The 24,687-nt window shown below is 44.9% G+C and overlaps 1 protein-coding gene across 1 annotated transcript in view; it reads right to left on the minus strand.

Annotated features, from left to right (window-relative positions):
• Positions 1–24,687, minus strand: part of LOC308167663 (calcium-activated potassium channel subunit alpha-1a-like) — a gene marked incomplete at its 3' end in the record, with an annotated part of 119,454 nt that overhangs the window by 55,086 nt on the left and 39,681 nt on the right. Inside the window, exon 3 of the mRNA XM_080542096.1 lies at positions 3,468–3,529. Coding sequence (XP_080398222.1) covers positions 3,468–3,529 — 62 coding nt within the window. The remainder of the gene's footprint in view (positions 1–3,467; positions 3,530–24,687) is intronic.

The raw sequence follows: 24,687 nt of genomic DNA on the forward strand, positions 1-24,687 counted from the left end.
CTGAATGTCTGTGTAACTACATGCCTGCCTGCCTGCCTGCCTGCCTGCCTGCCTGCCTGCCTGCCTGCCTGCCTGCCTGCCTGTCTGTCTGTCTGTCTGTCAGCCTGTGTGCGTGCCTGCCTGCCTGCCTGCCTGCCTGCCTGCCTGCCTGCCTGTCTGTCTGCCTGCCTGCCTGCCTGCCTGTCTGCCTGCCTGCCTGCCTGCCTGTCTGTCTGTCAGCCTGTGTGTGTGCCTGCCTGCCTGCCTGCCTGCCTGTCTGCCTGCCTGCCTGCCTGCCTGCCTGCCTGTCTGCCTGCCTGCCTGCCTGCCTGTCTGCCTGCCTGCCTGTCTGCCTGCCTGCCTGTCTGCCTGCCTGTCTGCCTGTCTGCCTGTCTGCCTGCCTGCCTGCCTGCCTGCCTGTCTGCCTGTCTGCCTGCCTGCCTGCCTGCCTGCCTGTCTGTCTGCCTGCCTGCCTGCCTGCCTGTCTGCCTGTCTGCCTGCCTGCCTGCCTGTCTGTCTGCCTGCCTGCCTGCCTGCCTGCCTGTCTGCCTGCCTGCCTGCCTGCCTGTCTGCCTGCCTGCCTGCCTGCCTGCCTGCCTGCCTGCCTGTCTGCCTGCCTGCCTGCCTGCCTGCCTGCCTGTCTGTCAGCCTGTGTGCGTGCCTGCCTGTCTGCCTGCCTGCCTGTCTGTCTGCCTGCCTGCCTAAAAACATAAAGATGCCCCTGTGTGCCGTGCCCACATGGCTAATTACAGGAAGGGACATATCTTTTACAGCTTACTGTTACGTTACTTAGACGACAAAGTGGACAAGTAACTCTCTGTGCCAAAGTGTGAGGCAAACTGCTGAGAGGCTTGTTGTGTGGTAACAACTGTTACAATTCCAACTATTGAATCCTGCAAGATGCAGTTCTTAACACTAGAACAGCCATGGGTGGGGTTATTTGAATGGAAAATGAAATAAATGTATATCTTTGCACTCGATTAACTTTAAATTTCAGGACCCTCCTTTCATGAACTTTCCTAGATATGTGCGTTCTACCACCCAGTATCCTTACATTTTTTAAATCACATCAGGATAAGCTAGTATGTGTAAAGCTATTTTGCAGGTTGTCTGTGTAGGAGGCAGGCTGATTTACAAGCCGGCCAACTAGTGGTCATTGTGTGTAAATAGCAGCTTTCCATTGTAAAGACTATGGTCATTTGACCCCCGAGGTCAACTACCTTTTTTTGTCAAACTTCTAGTTACATTTTCTGCGTTTAAAAATGGTGAACAAACACAGACGGATGTGATGGTTCTCTGAAATAATCTGTTCAATGTCATAGAGAACACAAGAACCCTTAAATAAGAGTGAATATGTAAAATGTACAATAATAAATCAGCTACTGTAATAACAAACCCAGCTCCTCTAAGTGACAAATAAGACAGGAGAGAGGTCAAAGGTCGTACTTAATCAGATGAAGAGGTCGTTAATGTTTTAACTAGGCTGAGAGGGTGGGAGGCAGCGTTCTACTGATGGAGGGGGCGTAACTCTGCATTGACATTTACATTTTTGGCATTTAGCAGACGCCTTTATCCAAACCAACTTACAACAAATACGTTTGTCTAAGTAAGTGAATCATCTCTCCATCAGTCATCATATGAAATAGTAATCTATGCCAAAACCAGGGGCCATTAGCAGCTACAATGCTAGAAGAAGGAAGAATTATTTTTATTAGTAGTAGTTTAAAAAATATATATAAAGTAGAGAAACTGTACAGGGGGCTAGTGGAGATGAGGAGGTCTTTAGGAGGGACAGTTAAGGTGTAGCCTGCAGAGATGGGTCTTCAATCTACGGCAGAAGACAGGTAGTGACTCTGCAGTCCTGACAGCTGTGGGGAAGCCGTTCCACCAGCAGGGCATCAGGAAGGTGAAAAGGTGTGACCGAAAACAGTCTGGCTTTCTAACGGTTACGTTGAGGGACTAAGATCGCTTTATAACTTCTGTTTTGGTCCCGAAAAGCGCGTGGAGTGCTTAATGGAGTGTTGGATGTACACTCAGTTGGTATACAAACATGTCACTGGTCAGAGGTGTGGTGGGGGAGACTACATTTTCATCTCTGTCACTGGTGGCAGCCTCTTTCGAGTCGTGCACCCATGCAGGAACACGACAGCTGTCGACAGTGTCGATGTCCGACACTGCAAGTCCATTTCTGGGGGGTTATATTTCTTATTAGGGAGGATGTTGTTGTTGTTGTTTGGAAGTTTGAACTGAATTTCTGCGCGGTGGCAGATTTCCAACAGACTTACGCCGTGCTCCTTTTTAGATGATGAAAGTAGACCATGCTCATAAACCGTGTCAGGGCTAACCCTAGGCCTAGATACAGTAAATGTCATATTCTCTCTAATGAAACAATCCTCCATACAAAGCAAATACTAAGTGCTGCTTTCAGTAATACAGTCCCAGCACCAAGGCCGGCTTCTATGGGGACAATCTTATTAGCGTCCTGAAGACTACTGTAAATAATTCATATGGCCAATTGTCTCTACAAAGCCACTAATGCCTCTAAAAACTTTTTACCCTCCTGATTATCTTGCCTCGCTTAATGGCACATCCTGTTCATCAACCGACAGCTATATAACCCTTTTAATGCAAAACGTGGCGAAATCTAAAAGGGCGTTGCGCTTCCTCGCTCTTAATGAGTGATGTTGATTGTTCTACAACAGGAAACCTCGGTCCTTTCCTGTCGGTCTGGCTGAGAGTCTGATCCTTGCATTACAGAGATTAAAGCCATTTTCATCTCGGGGGCTAGGACTGACGTTTCGGTCGTAGAGATTGAGTGTACAGTCACAGCCCACAGAGCTAAGCCACCTAACTGGAAAGGATTTGTCCCTTCGTTATAGAAGGGACAGGACATTCACAGGACGCATGCTCAGACCCACTTAACTCAACAACTGCCAAATCATTCCGGAACACTCACCGCCTAGAGTGCCAAGTATTTTATGTGGAATCTACCTAGCGACAATACTTTGATTGGCTACAAAACGAAGCGTCATAATTTATGCATTTCTGGTGACTAAAGAACGTTTATTCACCCTCGGCACTAGACAAGTTAAACACACTGCTGCACTCTTATTTGAGTGGGATTAGGACAGTATGTGGTAGTGGTGGTGGTGGAGGTTGAATCATACCGTATATTCAGGTGTGTAAAGGCTCTGAAAATATTGTGAGGCTCAAGAGAAATATTCCTACATACTCCCACACACCTTGCATTGTTTACTGCCCACCAGCTTACTGTGGTAATAAACCTGCACCAGTTTGAGCACTGAGCAAGTAAACCTTTCCCAGCAAACAAGGTTAATTTCAAGTTCCAGGCAGACGTAATAACGTTGTCCTTGAACACCGAATGCAATACGGAACAATACAGAAGAGCAAACGCACAAACAAGGTTGAAAAATAACAGTGTTATCTATTCCTCAAAACCGTAACATTTTATAGAAAATAATACTTACTCAGAGGAATCTATGAAGTATATTACAAGGGCTCCAATGCTGAGTGCAAACACAAGCACCACCTGTAAGACAGAGAGAGAGGGAACATTGGAGTCATGCTTTCATTCAACCTGACAAAGTCAAATTTACATTTCAGACATTTAGCAGACGCCTTTATCCAAAAAGACTTACCAGAAGTACATTTGTCTCAAAAAGTGAATCATCTATACATCAGTCATCATAAGAAAAACACATCGACAGTATGCTAGGGACCTGGGGCCTTTGGCAGTCACAATGAAGAAGAAGGAATTAATTACTTTTATATTTACAATCAAGAAACTGTGCAGGGGTTAGTGAGGGTCTTAGGAGGGACACTTAAGATGTACAGTACAGGCCAAAAGTTTGGACACACCTTCTCATTCAATGCGTTTCCTTTATTTTCATGACTATTTGGTACATTGTAGATTCTCACTGAATGCATCAAAACTATGAATGAACACATAGGAATTATGTATTTAACAATAAAGTGTGAAATAACTCTAAATATGTCTTATATTTTAGATTCCTCAAAGTAGCCATCCTTTGCTTTTTTGTTGTTAATAAAATATATAATAATATTAAATATAATATGTGTTAATAATAATATGTTATTATATATATATATATATATAATATTATTATTCTATATTTTATTAACAACAAAAAAGCAAAGGGTGGCTACTTTGAGGAATCTAAAATATAAGACATATTTAGAGTTATTTCACACTTTTTTGTTAAGTACATCATTCCACATGTGTTCATTCATAGTTTTGATGCCTTCAGTGAGAATCTACATTGTAAATAGTCATGAAAATAAAGGAAACACATTGAATGAGAAGGTGTGTCCAAACTTTTGGCCTGTACTGTAGCCTGAAGAGAACAAATACTATACAGGTATGCATCTGCTGCATATCATGTTGCAGTATCTTCATAGCCATCTTCTTAATGACCACTAACAGGGCCTTGCACTTTGAGTACGGTCCTCTGTGGCTCAGGTGGTAGAGCATGGCGCTAACAACGCTTAGGTTGGGGGGGTTGATTCCAACTAGGACCATACATAACATGTATGCACTCAACTGCAATGTAAGTCGCTTTGGATAAAAGCTTCAGCTAAATGGCATATATTAAATGGCATATATTAAATGGCATATATTAAATGGCATATATTGCAGTTGCACATTCTATGAAGCATATACACACACACACACAACACATTATAGACTATACATGTTGTATGTTCTGTACGATGCCTTATAATGTCTTCAGAATCAGCATGTTATGTATGTTATGTCTGTTATTGTATGTTATCTCTATGTCTGTTATGTTATGTTATGTTCAATTCAATTCAATTATACTTTATTTATCCCCGTGGGGAAATTCAGTTTGCCACGCCACTCTCTAAAAACAACACATGACAACACAACATAAAGGACAGACAACAATACTGGGCCAGCCATGTATAGTATAAAAACAGTAAGATCATGATAAAAATGGGCAAAGTGATGGCTATAGCTATGATATTAAAATACTACAAAGTAATGATGATGATTAAAATAAATAAATAAATACAGATGTGGCTACATGTGTAGCAGTCTGCTGGTTCCGGAGCCTTGACCCGGACTACTTCTTTAATTGCTGTTAAACAGTCTCAGAGCAGCCGGGATAACCATTTTTTTGTAGCGCTCCGTCCAGCGCTCCAAATGTCGGGAAGACATTTCTTTTCAACTGGCCGAAAATGTCTGAGATGAAATAAGACATTAAAATGCAGTCATAGATGGTCATAACAAGTCTTACAATGTAAACTCACTGTAACTGTATGCTGTGTAAGTGAATCAAATCGGTCTTGCTAATTCACAGTAAACTCTACAGGCACATCTATACTAGTGGAGTAAATGGCTATAAAAAGCATCTATAGTTGAGCAGAGATGGCAGGTAAGACAGAGGTCTGGAGAAGGAAACGTGTCATTACTCTGGGGACATTCAATATACTGAGACAGAAATGTTCCAAGATAAATAATTCATAACCGCACTGTCGGAGTACACACATCAGCTAATTCTGACAGGGTAAATAAATAGACTGGTAGCCATAGATGAAAGGGAATACACACACACACACACACACAGGCACGCACACATAGGCAGGCACACACACACACACACATACACACACACACACACACACACACACACACTCACACTCACGCACACATACGCACACGCACACACACACACACACGCACGTGCACACGCATGCATGCAAGTGCAGACACACCCGTGAACACACACAGGCACACACGCACACACACTCAGTCACGCACGCTGTAAACAAGAGATCAGCTCATCATGTCAATTGGCAGGAAGACGAGGAGAGGCGACAGAATGTGGCTCCGGTTTCGGAACACAAACAGGAACACGGCAAAGCCCTGAGCCTCAAGTCACACAAGGAAATCTCAACAACAAAACCAGGGCATTGACACCCTCTCTCCCTCTCTGTCTGTCTGTCTGTCTGTCTGTCTCTCTCTGTCTGTCTGTTTGTCTGTGTCTCCCTCTGTCTCTCTCTCTCCCTCTCTGTCTGTCTGTTTGTCTGTGTCTCCCTCTGTGTCTCCCTCTGTCTGTCTGTCTGCCTGCCTCTCTCCCTCTGCCTCTCTGTCTCACTTTCTCTCCTTCTCTCTCTCCCTCCCTCCCTCCCTCTACCCCCACCCTCTCTACCCCCACCCTCTCTACCCTCTCTTGTCTGAGAGCTAGCATCGTTCGCCTGACTGCTGGAGGAGTAAACTAGAACACACCGTCTGAGTCTGGATACCATCCTCTCCTGTCTGTGTGAACACACTGGGCCAGGCAGACTTGCAGGTTGATCAACGCTAGCTCCAGAGAGAGACGTGTGTCAGGGAACAAGGCAGTGAGTCGTGGTCAGGTGACAGCTCTGACACAGATAAGGGATTTATCCAAACGTAATCAGCGGTGTTGTGGGGCCCCTGGGCGGGAGGAGGAAACTGGGCTACACTGAGGGTGCAAGCAGCCCAACTGAGGAAGTCACGGTTACACCCCCATTACGTCACATGACATTTGAACCATTCAGCAGACGCTTTTATCCAAAGCCACTGACAATTAGTGATTACAGGGACAGTCTCCCTGCAGTAACTTAGGGCTAAGTGCCTTACTCAAGGGCACACTAGTAGTGGTGTGTTCCCAGGTGGGATTTGAACTCATGATCTCCTGATCACCAGTCCAACACACTGTCCATTAGGCCGCCACCACTGCCCACCACACCCGGCATCACTGCTCATAACAGAAAACACAATGGGCCGGTTTCAGAGACAAGGCTTAAGCCTAGTCCTGGACTAAATCACACTTTCAATGTAAAATCTCCATTGAAGATGTTTTTTAGTCTAGGACTAGGCTTAAGCCTTGTCTGTGAAACCGGCCCATTGTGTTTGTTCTAAACGAATGGTTCAGGGTTTTTGATTTTTTTTTTTTACCAAATGTTCTTACGTACTTTAGGCTCATACCGTACACAGACACTTTTCCGTCATAATATTTCCATTCTCTAGATTTTCTTTGTCTAGCTCCGGAGCTAGAGTTTAGCCATCCCATTCAGCCAGGTCCATGAATGGGATCTGACCATGGAGCCCATGGGTCAGACCTAGAAAGGCTGGAAATGAGCGAGTTTTTTAAGCACAATTCATCTGGAAGCCTAGGTCGATCAGAAGTGACAGCCAGCACTGCTGGGTGATCCGTAGCCTGTGCCTCCGAGTCTGTGCGTTCCAGACAGCGGTTGATACGCGTGACATTCCAATGTCCCTTCCCAGAAGGGGTGCTATAGAGGCTTAGACACCCTCTATGAATGTCACCGGGGCCAGTGACAGAGGGACTTAGCAAGTTATCAGATAATAAACTTGAGGAATTATCGACGAGCCAGTAAGGGTTCAAACAATTCCAAAGAAGAGCCTTGTTGTACTAGCCTGCTAACTCAAGAGAGGGGAAAAAAAAAAAAACTCAAACTTCGCTTACAACATTCTGCAAGACAACTTAACGGCCCAGGAGAACCATAGGATTCTTCTCAACAGTTAAACTAAGCTGTTGCTAGCTACAGAAACACACGGTGAGCTTCAGACAGTCAGTGCGCAAAGAATAAATGAGCGCGCCATGCATCAGCCTTTATAGGCGGAGCTACGCTCCAGCAAGCCTCCTCAGCTTGTACTAGACTTTTAAATATTTTCTGCAAGTCCACAGAATTCATGTGTGTGTGTGTGTGTGTGTGTGTGTGTGTGTATGTGTGTATGTGGGGTGGGGGGGGTCAAACTGGGTCAACCAGGTTGACTGAAACAGAACCAATTTGATGAGATTATAGCAGGCAATTATGTAAGAGTAGGGTTATATCACATAACACAGAGTGCTCCACGCACATTGAAACATACATACATTATGCATATTATTATTGTTACAAAATGACTGACCTAAATACTAGTATAAAAAAAAAGTTTAAAAAAAAGTGTTAGGGCCCTAATTCCAAGCAGCAGACTCAGGAGCGACTGAGGTCAGTCCCGCAGAGAGGTGTGTACACGTGTTCTTACAGAATGACGTGAGCCGTTCCGGTGACACTACCTGAGCTTTTGTCTATTTGGAAATTACACAATGGATGTCCTGCGCCAAGAGCCCGAGGCCATCCATTATGGATGAGCCCCCGAGCCCAATTCATTTCCATGATGTGAAATTGTATTGTCACGCCCTATCGATGGCTCCGTAATGAGAAAACACCTTCATGAAATTTTAATTCGCTCGTCTTTCTCTTTGAGAGCAGGAGGGATTTCTCTCTCCCACTTTAGAGACCACAGACAATGCCTGAGAGCGAGTCCGTGCCGCGCATAATCTCTCACTTCATAATCCTATCAATAATAATGAAGAAGAAGAAGAAGAAGCGGATCAAAAATAAACATTATGGGCAGGTGCTGTCGAGGTGTCGCGGCGTCGCCGTGACGACAAGAAACAGTATCGATTAGGTTTCTCAATACGGATGTGTGTGTGTGACAGCCTGCGTCATCCGTCTCAGTTATAGCATAATCACCACGCATCTGACTTCATGGCAACGGATGACCTTTTGTTGACGGATACCATCTGTCACCACAAGGGGGCACAGTGAGCTCACGGTGAGTGATTTGCCGGGCTAACGAGACTGACCTATCTGGAAAAAAATCTAAAAATATTTTGTGTGATTTGCATGTGATGGATACAATGAGGTTTTCCAGGAACAGAAACCTGAGCCACCTGTCACATCATATTGTATGGAAATGACACATCGACAGTATGGAAATGACAAAAACCACAGCTTCAATTAGATTATACAAATACTGTAATGTTATACAACTAGGTCAGTAGATCATTCATTATGTACAGCTACAGTATAAATGTAATCCAACTGTACACTGGACAAGCTGGGTCATTTGACAGTTTTTGACACCACGCCAGAGATACTTGACCAGTTGAGCATCATTCTACATGCCCTTGAGGCAGTGGCGTACCGCAAAATCCCGAGGCCCCCCCCGCAAGGTGGCGGCGGGGGCCCTTTCGCAAAGGAGGTTAAAAATAACGTGCGTTTTTTTAGAGTCCGATGCGTTATTGACGTTGCGAAATTTCGCAATATGCACTCTACATTCTACCGGTAAATGCTTGACTTAGCAAAAGGTACAAACAAGTGAGAGCAATAGCCTATAACTAAAACCAAATGGTAGACTACATCAGTAGAATGTATTATAAGTAGAAGTATTTCTTTTAACAAAGTGTGGTGTGCACAGCAGTGCGATATCTGTAAACATACATCTGTAGACTCTCCGCTAAGGGTTGCCAGATGGGATTGAGAATTTCCAACCTAACCAATCTAAAAACTGCTAAATCCACCAAAAACCAGCCAATCTGGCAACCCTGTCTCCGCTGCATCAGAGTCTACTTGTTGCGCAAAATAGGCCAGGGTTTTGTCAAATCCTTTGTTGGACATCTCGTTTCTTAAGTCCTGGTATATTGTGGCATTTCTTTACTGTTTGCCATCTGGAATACCCAGGGAGACGCAGACAGCAGAAGTAGAATAGAATAGTAGAATAGAAAAAGAAACCGCTATAACCAGCTGAATGATGTACCTGTATGATGCACTGGCAGTGAGTCTGTGACAATGTGTGCACCTGCCCGGACCCTGCCCTTCTGCCTGAGTTTGAGTAGGATGCTGCCCAAATGAATGTTATTGTTTCGTGATGCTGCCCAAATAAATGTTGTTGTTTAGTGCCGTACGCTTTCGTGGTATTATATTGTGTGAATTATCATCTGTATGTTGTTTTCTTTCACTCGACTAACCGCTGAGATAATACTTGAGACATGTACTTCCGTAAGCATTAATCCAACTGTCCTGCAGTTCTAATTTGACGATGTGTCCCTATCCGCTTGTTAAGTCGTGACGTATTTCCGGGGCCAACGTTGGCTGAGGCGCTGTCTTCGAGATGCCGAAATAATAATAATAATAAATTATATTTATATAGCGCTTTTCCGAGGCTCAAATACCCTGACAATATGGAGAAAACGGTAAAGTGCTGTGTCCCTTGTTGTATGAATAGATCCGAGTCTAAAAAACGATTAAACTGTCATTCTACCGCTGTAGTTCACAGGTACTCCGGTGCGGAGAATTTCTGATTTGGACTCGGAAATGGCTAAACGTCACTTTTGACGACAGACTTAACAAGCGGATACCATGGCGGAGTGGTCAATAACAACTCTCAAAAGGCTTTTGACGGACGCGAAAAATGCAGAAAATCGAACCTGTTCTGATTTTTATTTTTTGACGGACGAATATTACGGATTCGGTGTGCAAGCGTGATTGACACAACATGAGTTCTAATTTATTTTTTTAACGGACGTAACGCACCGCTGAGGTATTTTCGCTTGCTCATTTTCGTGTGACGTCAAAGTGTGACGTCAAAGTGGCTGGGCCCCCACCCGCGGTGCATCGCTTGCGGGCCCGTCCGCTACGCCACTGCCTTGAGGCCATATTCTCATAGGACTTATGTTATGCCGCTTTTCCACTCCTCCTACTGTCTCGACTCGCTCCAGGTCTGTTGTGTATAATGGAGAAGCGTTTCTGAAAGTACGGCACGGGTAGGATACAAATGCGTGCCGTGCCGAACCGTACCGGGCTGGTCAATGGAAAAGCGCCATTACAGTCAATTGTCACCTGGGAGTCCTAGAAAAGCACTGGGGTTTGGTGTATTTGCGGTTGGCAGGGTGGCTGTGACTTTGTGCCCAAAGAAACACTCCGGAACACTCACCACCTTGGGTGCCAAGTGTTTTATGCGGAATTTACGTAGCCACAATACTTTTATTATGGCTACAAAATGAAGCATCATAATTTATGCATTTTTTTGTGAATAAAGTCACCCGTAGCACTCTAAAACGTTGACCATTTGGGATAATTTATTCACCCGTGGCACTAATCGAGTTAAACACACTGCTGCACTCAAATTGAGTGGGATTAGGACAGCATGGGTTGGTTTGTGCTGTTTAAATAGATGCCCCATCGAGGGCCTACCTTTCTTCAGTCTGAATGTCTCAAAACCGTGCACCAGTCCACATATATTTACGTTTTAGGTATTTAATAGACGCCTTTATCCTTTATCAAAAAATAAGTATTGAACACATAAATATTTTGTCCAGTAAATGTATTTCCAATGAGCCTATTCAAGTGAAATATGCACCAGACTTGGTATTATGTAAATGTAAATAAATGTGTAATAAAGTGTAATGAAACAGGAAAAAAGTACACTAATTAGGAGGCAACTCTACCTCCAATCTGTGCTAATTAATGTCAGCTGGGTTTTAAGATTTAAAAAAATAAGAATATATTGATGAGCTATAAAAGTTTCCATCTAATGATGCTTTGAAATCATGAAAATGGAATTGGCTACAGACGTATTTCACAACTTCTGAATCTTCCAGTATGCCGCTTTGGGGGCATTATCCATGAGTGGAAGCAACATCACTCCACCATCACCCAGCCACACACAGGAGCTCCTCGCAAGATTTCTGATCAGGGAGTCAGAAGGATACTTAGAAGAGTAGCCAAAGAGCCAAGGACCACTAGGAAAGAGCCCCAGAAAGACTTGGAGGCAGCAGGTACAATTGTGACAGAATGGACAGTTGGCAATGCACTCCACCGCCTCTGTGCACGCTCAGTCCGCAAGACTCCACTACTGAAAAAAAGACATGTTGAAGCTCGTTTAAGGTTTGCCAAACAACATTTGGACAAGCCAGTGAACTACTGGGAGCATGTACTCTGGTCAGATGAGACCAAAATTGAACTTTTTGGCTGTCACACAACACACCATGTTTGGAGGAGAAATGGCACTGCACATCACCTGAATACCACTATACCAACAGTGGTTACCAACACACCAAGTTTGGAGGTGGAAGTATCATGGTGTGAGGCTGTTTCTCCTCTTGTGGTACTGGCAGACTTCATATCATTGAAGGAACAATGAATGGAGCCATGTACAGAGAGATTCTTGAGATGAACCTGCTGCCATCCACCAGGATGCTGAGGATGAGACGTGGGTGGACCTTCCAGCAGGACAACGATCTAAAGCATACAGCAAAGGAAACCCGCAATTGGTTTCAGAGAAAGAAAACTTGTTGGAATGGCCCAGTCAATCACCTGACTTAAACCCAATTGAACATTTGTGGAAGCATCTGAATATCCAGATTCACAAGAGGGCCCCCCGCAATCTTCAAGATCTAAAGACAATCTGTGTGGAGGAATGGGCCAAAATCACACCTGAATACTGCGGGTGATTATTTACTTCATACAGAAAGCGCCTTGAAGCTGTCATTACAAACAAAGGCTTCTCCACATATTGAATTCATTTCAGTTAGTGTGTGCAATACTTTTTTCCTGTTTCATTCCACTTTATTTACATAATGGACTTTAATAGTTCGATTTTTTTGGTCTGGATTGTTTGAGTTAATTCCAAAGTCTGGTGCAAATTTCACTTGAATAGGCTCATTGGAAATACATTTACTGGACAAAATGTTGATGTGTTCAATACTTATTTCCCCCACTGTACTTACAAAATGATTTCTTTTTTTAAAAATGTATTCATTTACAGTGGAGAAACTCTACAGTTGGGTAGTGGGGATGAAGTCTTTAGGAGGGACAGTTAAGACGTAGCCTGAGGAGATGGAGGTCTTCAGTCTGTTGAGGAAGATAAGCAGTGACTCTGCAGTCCTGACAGCAGTGGGGAGCTCGTTCCACCAGCGGGGAGCCAGGACAGAGAAAATCCGTGACCGGGTAGCGCGCCTGCTGCATCCACGTAGAGGCGGGGGTGCCAGGCAGCCGAGGTGGAAGCGCAGAGTGATGCATGCATGCGGTCCTCACTGAACCTTCTCCAACTCACACAACTCGCACAATAGACCAGACCAAACCTCCCTCTCTCTCTCTCTCTCTCTCTCTCTCTCTCTCTCTCTCTCTCTCTCTCTCTCTCTCTCTCTCTCTCTCTCTCTCTCTCTCTCTCTCTCTCTCTCTCTCTCTCTCTCTCTCTCTCTCTCTCTCTCTCTCTCTCTCTCTCTCTCTCTCTCTCTCTCTCTCTCTCTCTCTCTCTCTCTCTCTCTCTCTCTCTCTCTCTCTCTCTCTCTCTCTCTCTCTCTCCTACAGCACTCTCCTGTAGACACTCATGAAAAGCTGCGGAGCGGGAACCACAGAACCATTACTTTTTGTCACCTTGACCTGACTCTCTGGTGCATCTACTGTAGGTACATCAGTGGTGGTGGCTACGATGATTGTCCATAGCCTATTGTAGCCCCTCTACTAAAATCAATTACTTGTTTGACATTCCTGGTATAGAATTACCAGAATGAAGATATCAACTGAATGGTGTCAGGGACATGCAGTGACACTGCTGTCACCCACGCTACATGGCCTTAGCTTCTGTTAGCTCTTCCTATTAAAGCAACAACACCCACCCTTCACTGAACAGTGAATTACCTGGGTTAGGGCTGCAGTGATGTGTGACTGGACGGAAACTCTTCACTAACTGTCAGCAGGGAAATAACTGGAAGGCGTTGCCCTCTTTAATCACGACCCTCTAGGGACCACCTGCTTGACCCCCCCCCCCCCCCCCTCCCCTCCCCCCCTAGTTCCATTAGGGGCTTGACACCCCCACCTCTGTCACACCTCGTAGTCACAAAAAAACCACTTGGCATAATGAACTCCTCCATCCGCAGCAGCTCAAGCGAACAACCACAATAAAAAGAACCCTCATTCACTAACACAGTATTTTATGATAACATGACGCTTTAACTCGTTAAAGTCTTGTACGATTCAAAACGTACGCAAACCTGGATCCACGTGGGGTTTTCTTGAGCCTGCCTAGCGACCCGGGTGGGCTAAGGTAGGCCGTTTTAGGACTGGTTCCAGTGCGCCAGGCAATTTTAAATATTTTAAATTATTTTAAACACTGAATACATGCAAACAAATTCAACCGCGGGAGCCCGTATTCCTATGTAAATGAAGAGGGCCCTATTTAGATATTTTGGTAAGATAACCCCAGGGTAGAGTCTGTTTACCGCGCATCTGAAACCATCCCGTCTGTGATCGGCTTGGCTAATGTCTCCTAGCACACTCAATAGGGGCCCTGGGTAGTGTGCTTACAGGTCCTGCCATTCAGAAATCCACCGGCGTACATCAAGAGAGCACCAGCACACTCACGCACTCCCAGGGCCTGGGGGAGTCTGACTCACCCGCAACACGGAGTGAATAACAAACAGCAAACAGGAGCGGAGGGATGGGAAACTTCATCTGACCAAGAAAACGTGTGTGTGTGTGTGTGTGTGTGTGTGTGTGTGTGTGTGTGTGCGTGTGTGTGTGTGTGTGTGTGTGTGTGTATGTGTGTGTGTGTGTGTGTGTGTGTGTGTGCGTGTGTGTGTGTGTGTGCGTGTGTGTGTGCGCGTGTGTGTGTGTGTGTGTGCGTGTGTGTGTGTGTGTGTGCGCGTGTGTGTGCGTGTGCGTGTGTGTGTGTGTGCGTGTGTGGTGTGTGTGTGTGTGTGTGTGTGTGTGTATGTGTGTGTGTGTGTCTGTGAATTCTCATTAGTGATGGGTAGATGAGGAATTATGGTGGTGTATTCTCAAATGGATTGGGCCACGTTTGTCTGTGGTAACACAAATAGGTATTCATTAGAGAGAGAGAGACAGAGAGAGAAACAGAGAGAGAGAGAGAGATAGAGAGAGAGATAGAGACAGACAGACAGAGAGTGAAAGAGAGAAAGAAAAAAAGAAAAGTGTTGACTTCTAAACTTGCTGAATAGCACCGTAACCGCACTTTGCTTTACTGTTTACTGTTGCTTTACAGTTGGATTGGGAATAATAAAAATTGATCTCAGACAACAACGGATGATTTTCTTTATTGAATTACAATGGATCTGATGCCTTGTAATATACTGGAATTGCAACAATGGGTATTGAGGTCTCTAAGCAAATTTAGCTAATATGAGAAAGGTCTGCCCAACACACTTTAGGAGGTAATTGACATCAACATTTACCACAACATTAGCAGAATTAAACATCAAAACAGCAGATGGGAGCTCACTCCCCATCTTAGGCCCATCTCTTCAGGCTACTCCTTAACTGTCCCTCCTGAGACATCTACCTTCCACTCTACAGTTTCTCTACTGACTACTAAAAGAACATTTTAAAATCCTCCATCTTCTTCTAGCATTACGACTGCCAATGGCCCCTGGCCCGAGCATAGATTACTTTTTCCTGCTATGACTGCTGAATAGATGATTCACGTACTTAGTCAAATGTATTTGTTGGGTTAGTCGCTTTGGATAAAGGCGTCTGCTAAATGCCATAAAATGTAATGTAAATGGGCTCACCAAGGAAATCACACACTTTTATGTGAGCCTAACGAGCCATTTCAGATGTGTGAATACAATGGGTATAAAAGCAACGTTATAATATTTGAGTATTTTAGACTCAGGTATAAGGGGATGTCATGTCTGTCATGCAGGGATGAGCGAGTTATGTATATTCATTTTTATTAGTTAATTATCCTGTCTAGTCATCTTGGTGTGCCTTTAACATCCCAGTAATGAATGTGTCCTTGTCAACTTGACACCGATGCCTGGGATATACCCATTACATCCCCTGACACCCATCACACCCCGTGACACCCGCTGAAACCACACTGTGGCCCGGGGGGGGGGGGGGAGGAAGCACACTCGTCAGCTTGAGAAGGACAGGGATGCCATCAGCATGTTCAATGACGCCTGCCAGATCATCTGATTTGCACCAAGCAGTGCGTATAATAGTGTTCTAGATATTGTCGGTCGGTCATGACAGTTATATGTTCAAACGAGGCCTGAACACCCTTTTATCCCATCTCTGACGCCTCTACCAACCCCTCTTTGTGGCAATGCGCAATGACCTTGTGGGCATGCTGTAATAGTGAACATTGACGAAGCAGGTGGTCTTCACATACCACATACCACTGAGAATGATGACATACTGTACAGTGTATTGTACACTTCTACAGAAAGGAAAGCAAGGGATTTATCATTTAAGAGCGCACTAACACATGGCGTTAGATGATTCACTTACTTCAGACAAAATTTACTTGTAGTAGCTTTGGATAAAAGTAAAACAATTTAATGTAAATGTACAATGTATCAGGTGATGGTTATCACAGGACTGATGAAGTCCACCTCCTTATTAATGACATGTGTCGTGTTAACTCGTGTAGGGTTATGCTGGTTACGGTAAACAGCATTTTCTTTGAATAGTTTGTCAAGATATGTGCCTAATCATCCAAATGGGCCGAGTTCTGAAAATGAAATTCTTCACAAATGGTTAAAAAAAAGATTGTGATTCTACACAATATCACAATATATCACCATATCAATATGGCACCATGTATTCTACCTTTTTGTTTGAATAGAGGACAGACGTTGTGTCTAATGTCAAGCAGCCACAGTAAAACCGCTGCTCAAACACAGATTTCTCATATGGGCACTTAAGCACTCTAAATTAAGATACACAGCGGGGAGAATCTGGGCATGGCTGATATTGCGTGAAAATGACAGTTGGTGGTGGCGGTGGGGGGTCATCTTTTTCCATATCCACACAGCACCAGTGGTCCATCCTATATGGAACCGAACTATCCCATTGTGTAGAATGCCAGACATTAGCAGCAGGCTGACCTCTCTCTCTGTCCAAGAGAGGAGTGGGTGTCCATTCCTGTCCTCCTGCCTGTCCTCCTATAGGTCACATCCTACGAATCATTCCATCTCTACTCAGGTCAGACTGGGTCCTATATTTGGCTGTCGGTGTTAATCAAACCAATAAATCAGCAACCTGCTCCTGCTGCTCTGAGGTGGCCACATGACCCAGGTCCCTGGGAACCCGGTCCTCTGGTCCAAAATAAAACACCACCACCACCCCCACCACAGGAGTGTCCTTCACAGAGATACCACAAACAAACAAACAAACAAACAAACAATGTTTTACTTGCCAATCATTCAATCACTGCTTGGAATGTGGTCTTTTTTCTGCACCTTGGGAAACACCACCAACCCTGGGAAACACCACCAAGCCTGTTCGAGTGTCTCCGTTTGTGACACCCCAGACTGACAAATCACAGCCCAAGACACACTTAGTCTCACTTACAGGGTAAACAACAACGCATGGACCATTGCACATCTTGGGTGATCATATCACAGTGCGATGGCCGGAGGTAGCTATCAACTGTGGCAGGTTTTTAACAGTGGAAAATAAAGAGCTGTGCGACATCAAAGTCCTGACTAACAAGACTGGGAGAAAGGGAGACATTTTTTTCCGCTGTTGTTCCATTGTTTATCGTGTCATTCTATAAGTAAATACCCATCTTCAAACACCAAGTGATAACAGCATGTTAGCATTTTTCTTTTTATGACAAAAGCCCATAAAGTTGATCTACAGAGGCCAAGGGAAACACTGACAGACATCTAATGAGCATTCTAGACATTTACGACGCCATTACTGTGTGAACTCCCAAGCTCTCTTCAGGTTAACGCAGGCATTGGACATCACAGAAATGGAATTAATCTTCCGGTTGACACCCGGCAACACTGCTGTTGTTGAGCGACCTCACTGTGACCCATACAACTCAGCCTTTGCCCACTGCTGTTTTTGCACACTGTACATATACTGTACATCTTGTATTGATAACCATTGCCCTTGCTCTGTACTGCATATGAAAGATATTCTCTTACAGTACATATCTCGTCCTTGTCTGTATATATCTCACTGTACATATATCTGTCCACACTTTTATGGCTTTTCCACTATGCTGGCTAGGTGCCGGATGCGTTTCGTTGTGTCTGTACTAAACTCAATTGGATCAGATGACCACAGAGCTGGGAGGAGCCAGAATTGTTGTTTTTTTACTAATGCCTGCACATTGTCCTTGTCATTGATTTGAGCTAAACGTGTGTAACCTCCAGGGTCTTATGATATTTTGGCCACACAGAGCGGAGCATGTCAGCTCACCAATCATGTTAGCGAGGTGACTGACTGCTAGGCACACACACACGCAGTCTGTGGAGGTCCTCTGCCCTCGTGAAGAATTGCTGATGTGAATGAATTTTTTTAAAAAAAACATTTGGGACCTAATTTAAAATATCTTCCCACTTGCTTGCACTTCGTTGTCCAGCTACTTTCACTTTTATTTCTCAAAATATTAAACCCATCACTGACAAACCTCACCGCACATCCCTGCAGTGGCGACGTTGCTAGTTTCCGGGGTGGACAATGGCTACCGTTGGATTTCGAGCCACTCAACCAATCTTCTTTGCTATGAACCTTTGTTACTATGTCATCTTGGACGTTCGGTGGTCAGGCCCTCAAGAGACACAGAGAAGACGATCTTCATAGCGACAGATGTGCCCCCCCCCCCTCCCCCCTCCAGTCCATGCCCACAGCATGACCCCCCCCCCCCCCCCTTGACCCCCCAAGGTTTCCGGTCAGAAGAAGGTCTTCAGAGATCATCAGTGAGATCTTACTGTACAAGGATCCTTTTGGACATTTAAATACCAGCCTAATCCACAGCCTAGGAAAGCCATTCTGGCTTCATCTGCTTCTCTGTCTCTCTCATTAAATCATGTGACAGCAAGGGGAGAAAATAACCCTCCTCAATTTGGCCCCTGTCCCCCCCCTTCCTTTTGGCCCCTGTCCCCCCCCTTCCTTTCCACTGCTTGGGAATCAAGTCAAACAACAAACAGCCAGGGCTCAAGGCTTTTGGCATTGTTTACCAAACAGGTCGCAGCAGCGGCTGCACCCCACCCACCCACCCAGCAAGAGAATAAGTCTGTATAATGACTGAATCACATCCTCATCTTCTCACCGCCCCTCAATCCATCCCTCGTCAAGAACCCCCCCCACCCCCCCCCCGGAGTGTAAGAAGCACAGAGAGGACAACATCAGAGGAGACAGCTGCATTGCTGTCGGAGCCATAGACTGGCTATTTACTGTGGACTCACATTGGGCTGTGACAGCCGGGCCAGCCGTACACACACGCAACCTGCATACTAATAAGGTACTACGAGATCCACACTCAGGCTCCGCAGGCCTGCTTTGGCTGGCCGGGCCGGCCTGCGTCCTCAAGCCTCATGTTTTCCTAATATAAACCTACCACAGTGTGTCCACAGGTTGGGTTGGGGGTTCGATTCCCGCTGGGACCATATTATACACACTGAAAAATGTAATGGAATGCAGCTAAGTCGCTTTTGGATAAAAGCATCAGCTTAATTGGTGTGTATTAATATGATGGGTTTCATAAACCCTTTTCCACAGACGCAGACCGGCGGAGCAATTAAGTGTCCTTGATTGAGGGTCTTCTATAATATGTCACCTCATTCAAATCCCCCTCCCTCCCCCCCCCCGCCCTCCCAGTCCCCATCTGAAGCAGTGTGTTTGTTGTTCACCAACGCATTATCCTCCCTAATACACTGGCATCCTACTTAATGAGAAAACTGTCCCTTTGATGCATGCCATCCGGTCTGCCAATTCATCTTCTCGTTCCAGGGGGAGACTGAGAGGGCCAAATTGATGACAAAGGCATTGGCAAGGCATCGGCTTCCGTACGAACAGCGAACATCCGTAACACTGACAACTCCACCAGAAACCGAAGGAGTGGCACACCTGACAAAAACTTGACCGATGGGGGGGTCGACCCAGAATGCTTTGCAGACAGTGTCTCTGATGTTCGAACTGATAATTCCTGGGAGAACGGATGAGAAGCTGATTGCGAGGCACTCAAGTCTATTGGTCTACATCTTCGCCCCACAGGGCTTAAGGCCAAGGAGCACACGGATCAAAGCGGACCTGGTTTATTAACTAATGAGGTTTCATCCGGTTCTAATATGGCCGGTGTGGCTTCGCTCCACTCAGGGTTCCGTTGTAAAGAGAGAGAGAAAGAGGGGGAGAGGACTGTTGTTACAATGTGTCACCCTGTCAGAGCAGGGGCTCAGAGTGCCATTACAGTGACAGGAGCAGGTCAGAAAGCTCTGACATGAGTGACCCTGTCAATGAGGCTACGCCACTCTCTAGGTCAAACTTCACGACCCACACTTTTTTTTTTCTTTATCCCCTTTTTGTGGTTTGTTACAGCCACAGAGAAAGAGAAACACAGAGTAAGAGAACACTATGAACAAACAGTACTGTCTCCTGCTCGCTTTCAAATCCAACTGCCACTCTGATAACTGACAGCTCTGACAACAGTGCTCGAGTTTAATATCAAACCATATCACACCAGATATCAAATCTGTCTTGTAATCCCTTCGGTGGAGCTGATTTTACCAAGATAGCACGGTACAAAGCACCCGTATGCTGGCAGGAACTATTAAAGAGGTTCAGTTACATACTAACAGAGTAACCAAACACTCACACTCAATAAGACATCCATTCTCTTAAACCCACAAAACAAGTCAACTGACTTGATGTTAAAGAAGCACGTATTATATACACTCACTGAACTATAACGTATTATATACACTCTCTTCTCTTCAGAAGAGAGTGAAGTTCAAAATCTGCACCTTTGTTTTGAAAGCTCTCAACAGTCTCGCCCCACCATACATCAAGGACCTCCTGGACCAGTCTACCTCCTCAAGGCCCAGACCCAGGCTCAGGTCCGACGCCCAACTCAGCCTGAGGGTCCCACGTACCAACCTCAAAAGGGTGCCTTTGCGGTGATAGCACCGACCCTGTGGAACGCGCTCCCTTCTGCCATCAAGTTTGCCCCCACTCTGGACTCCTTTAGAGCCAAGTTAAAAACCCACCTCTTCCAAAATGACATTCCCTAAATCTACTCCCTATTTGTTGTGAATTGTATGCCTGAGTTTTACATTTAAGTCGTCTGTGTCTGATTGCTTTCTGTGTTCCTTGTCTTTGTCTTTATCTGTTCCTTTACCCGGGCTGCGCCCCGGGCCGATGTAAAAGTTGGATGGGGGGCGCATTATAAATGAAATTAACATAACATAACATAACATAACACCTGTACATCTGTCAACAGTCCAAGCTTGAATGCCACAGCTATTTGAGTATTGTTGCTGACCATGTGTATCCCTTCATGGCCACAATGTACCCATCTACTAATGGCTATTTCTAGCATGATGACGCACCATGTCACAAAGCAAAAGTCGTCTCAAACTGAATGTTTCATGAACATGACAATGAGTCCAGTGTTCTTCAGTGGCCTTCCCAGTCACCGAATCTGAATCCAACAGAACATGTTTGGGATGTGGCAGCACGGGGGATTCACAGCTAGAAAGTGCACCTGAAAAATCTGCAGCAATTGCTTGATGCAATCATGTCTTCATAGACCAGAATTTCAAAGGAATGTTTCCAGCATTTGTGTCAATGCCACGAAGACTTGAGAGCAAAGTGAGGCCCTATTCAGTGTTCAGGAAGTAGTCATTAGTAGATGGGAACATTGTGGCCATGAAGGGATGCACATGGTCAGCAACAACACTCAAATAGGCTGAGGCAAGACACAGTGGGGGAAATCCATGTTATGGAAAGACTGACTCACAGACTACAACTTTTAGGACCACAGATGGACAACAAATGGATGAAGTGGTCTCTATGGCAATTGACACAGACTTGAGACATGACAGCAGTAGCTTTTTCTTTTCCTTTTAATGTTTTTCTTTTGGTTGTTTTTGTTGATGTTAAATTGTTGTATTATTGTTCTTATTGTTGAATAAAAATAAAATGGCAAAAAAATAATAATAGGCTGAGGCATTCAAGTGACGATTGATTGGTATTAACGGGCCCAAAGTGTGCCAAGAAAATATTCGCACACCATACACCATTACACCACCTCCACCAGTTTGGACTGTAAAGGTGTTCCTAATAAAGTGTTGGGTGAGTGTATCAGTGCAAAACCAAAGAAAAGTTAAATGAAAGGGTGAAACGCTGTGAGCAGTGGAACAGTCTCTTCAACGTGCTGATTCCAGCTAAAATAACTGTATCCAAAAATAGAACAGAGCATGCACACTTCAAAGACCATCGCCACAAATATAGCTCTTTAATTTCACCACGGAACAAACTATTATATATCTATATATATATACTATCAGCTTGCTATTTCTTGCTATTCCAAATTAATACTGCAGGCCTATTTAAAGCAACTTAAGAGGGACGTTAATAGGAGGCTGTTGACAACGATGAAATAAGTTAAGTACACACCACACGGCCTCCCCTTCTCCCTCGTCCTTTCACGGTGGAAAACAAATCAACAGCACACGCAAACGCAACACAAGCACATTCTCCCCACATATGATATATTGTCTTGCTTGCTACTATATCACGTATTCCTTGATTTAAAAACATTGACAGCGTATATACATAATATATCAGGAGGGCTGTTAAAATAGAGTAAGGAGAGTTCAGTATATACTGTAGGCCTCTGGCGTCGTGTGGAGTATTTTGGTGAATCATGGAATGACAGCGTAATTCAGACGGTGTAATAGCCTAAGCACGGTTTAACAGAGTTCGTCTTTTCTGCCTATGACAAGCGTACGGCACGCGGGGTAGAATCACTCCGGGGAAAGAGGATTTCTCTCTCATCACGTCAATGAAAGGAGATTAGGATTCAGTGTGCTGTGTTTCCCTTTACCCCCGTCTACCATGGCTCACCAACTGTGTGTCAGTGTTTACAGAAGAACAGATCCCTCTTACAATACAGTCGTTTTTGAAATTAATTAATATTTAAATTAATATCCAAATGGTTGTTGGAATGGATTTGGCTTCTAAATCTATGGGGGGGGGGGGGAATATACCCTTGACCTGGTGCTATGTATAAAGGCAATGTTTTTTAGGGCATTTCTGTTTCATTGGGATAGACAGAGACAGTAGAGAGATTGACAGGAAGCATGGGCGAGGGAGAAGAGAAGGAGGGATAACATGCAAGATACACGTTGAGGGTCGGAATGGAAGCGGGAACCTTGCGGTTGTGTGGTATACGCGCATTAGCGTGCTGCGCCACAGAGCGCCCCCAGCCAACACAATGTTAACTTTAACAACCTCTCTCCCTACCGTCTTGCATAAGCACGTGCGCACAAACACACACACACACACACACACAAACACGCCACACACACACACACACACACACACACACACACACACACACACACACAGACACAGACACACAGCTCTAACATGCCGGGCTCCTGTGGTAATTAAGGGGACGTCGAGGGAAGGAGGTCTCCACGCCTCGTTAGTGGATCCATCTCCACACGGAGACAACCTGGCTGGCTGGCTGGGACCTGTAATTGCTCCTCCAGACTAGAGCAGCTCCATAACCATGCAGCCGCTCTGAGCTCTGAGCTGCAGCCTCCTCCCCTGTGGGAGGCTGGCTGCTGAGGGCCGTCAGGATCCCTGGGTGACGTCATCGGGAGAGACCCGGGACAGCAGAAATAGGGTGTGTAGATCCAACCAGAGTGGAACATAGGGAGAGAGCAGGGGGGAGGGAGGAGGGGGTTGTTTATGATCAGCTTTTTCAACAAGCAGAACATCTGATGTATTTTCTTTCACCTTATTCCTTACCACACCACACCACCCCCCTGCCCCCCCCCCCCCCCCCCCCCCCCCCCGCACCACTAAATGCACCCGCACCACTAAATATTTCGCAAAAAATACACCAAAACAATAATGACAAACAGTAATCTCAGAGACTGACTAACACTGTGGGGGAAAAACAACGACTGAACCTAATTGAGAAGCGTGATTCGGAACTACATTTAGAAACGGAAATCTTTTGTGCAGCAAACTCTACTAAATATCTCTCTGGACACACTCTTTGCCCTGATTATACAACAAAGGTTTTGGATTAACAGCATGACGCAGTATTCTGGACAATGGAATGGAATTGGAATATGGAATTCTATTTGTTTCTTTACTACATTACTACATAATTTACTAGAATTTAGAGTTTGTTGTCGAGTCAACTAGAGTTGAGGAATTACAAAGAACATTAAGACCTTTCTAATAGTTTTTGATGATTATTACAACAAAGAAGATACAGAGATACAGTATATGAATGAAAAAACATTTTAACGGATTAAAAAGAGTATGTCAATCTGTTATGTCATAAGCTTTATACTGTAGTTGTGCAACCGGAAGTAGTCCCAGCAAATAACGACTAATAACGATGACAGATCTAAATCTGTCATCAACCGATAGCTATCGCGTTACAGAGACATCACATCACGCCTCAACATTCACACACTGATAACACATAACGCGTAACAAATAAACAGAACAGCTGGTGTCCCAAACCTGGCCCAACACAGCGAGTAGTGGTTAAACTAAAGGCAGGGAAATTACTTGGTGTAAATATTGTTTCCCCTCACTGCGACTGGGAGCATCATCATCATCATCATCATCCTCGTATTTATGAGAGAGCAGGTGCAGAGTCCACCATGGGAACAATCCTCAGTTCCTTGACTACAAGATGAGACATTGATTGCAGGAGTCGACCAAACCAAACACTCAGGGAGGAAAAAACTGCTGGGTTGGAGTCGCCATGGAAACAACAGATCCCTAGAGCCTTCACTAGAGCCTTCACTAAAGCCTTCACTAGAGCTTCCACTAAAGCCTCCACTAGAGCCGCCATGAAAACAACAGATCACTGGT

Source organism: Nansenia antarctica (assembly GCF_963989245.1).
Source record: "Nansenia antarctica genome assembly, chromosome: 11".
Classification (NCBI taxonomy): domain Eukaryota; kingdom Metazoa; phylum Chordata; class Actinopteri; order Argentiniformes; family Microstomatidae; genus Nansenia; species Nansenia antarctica.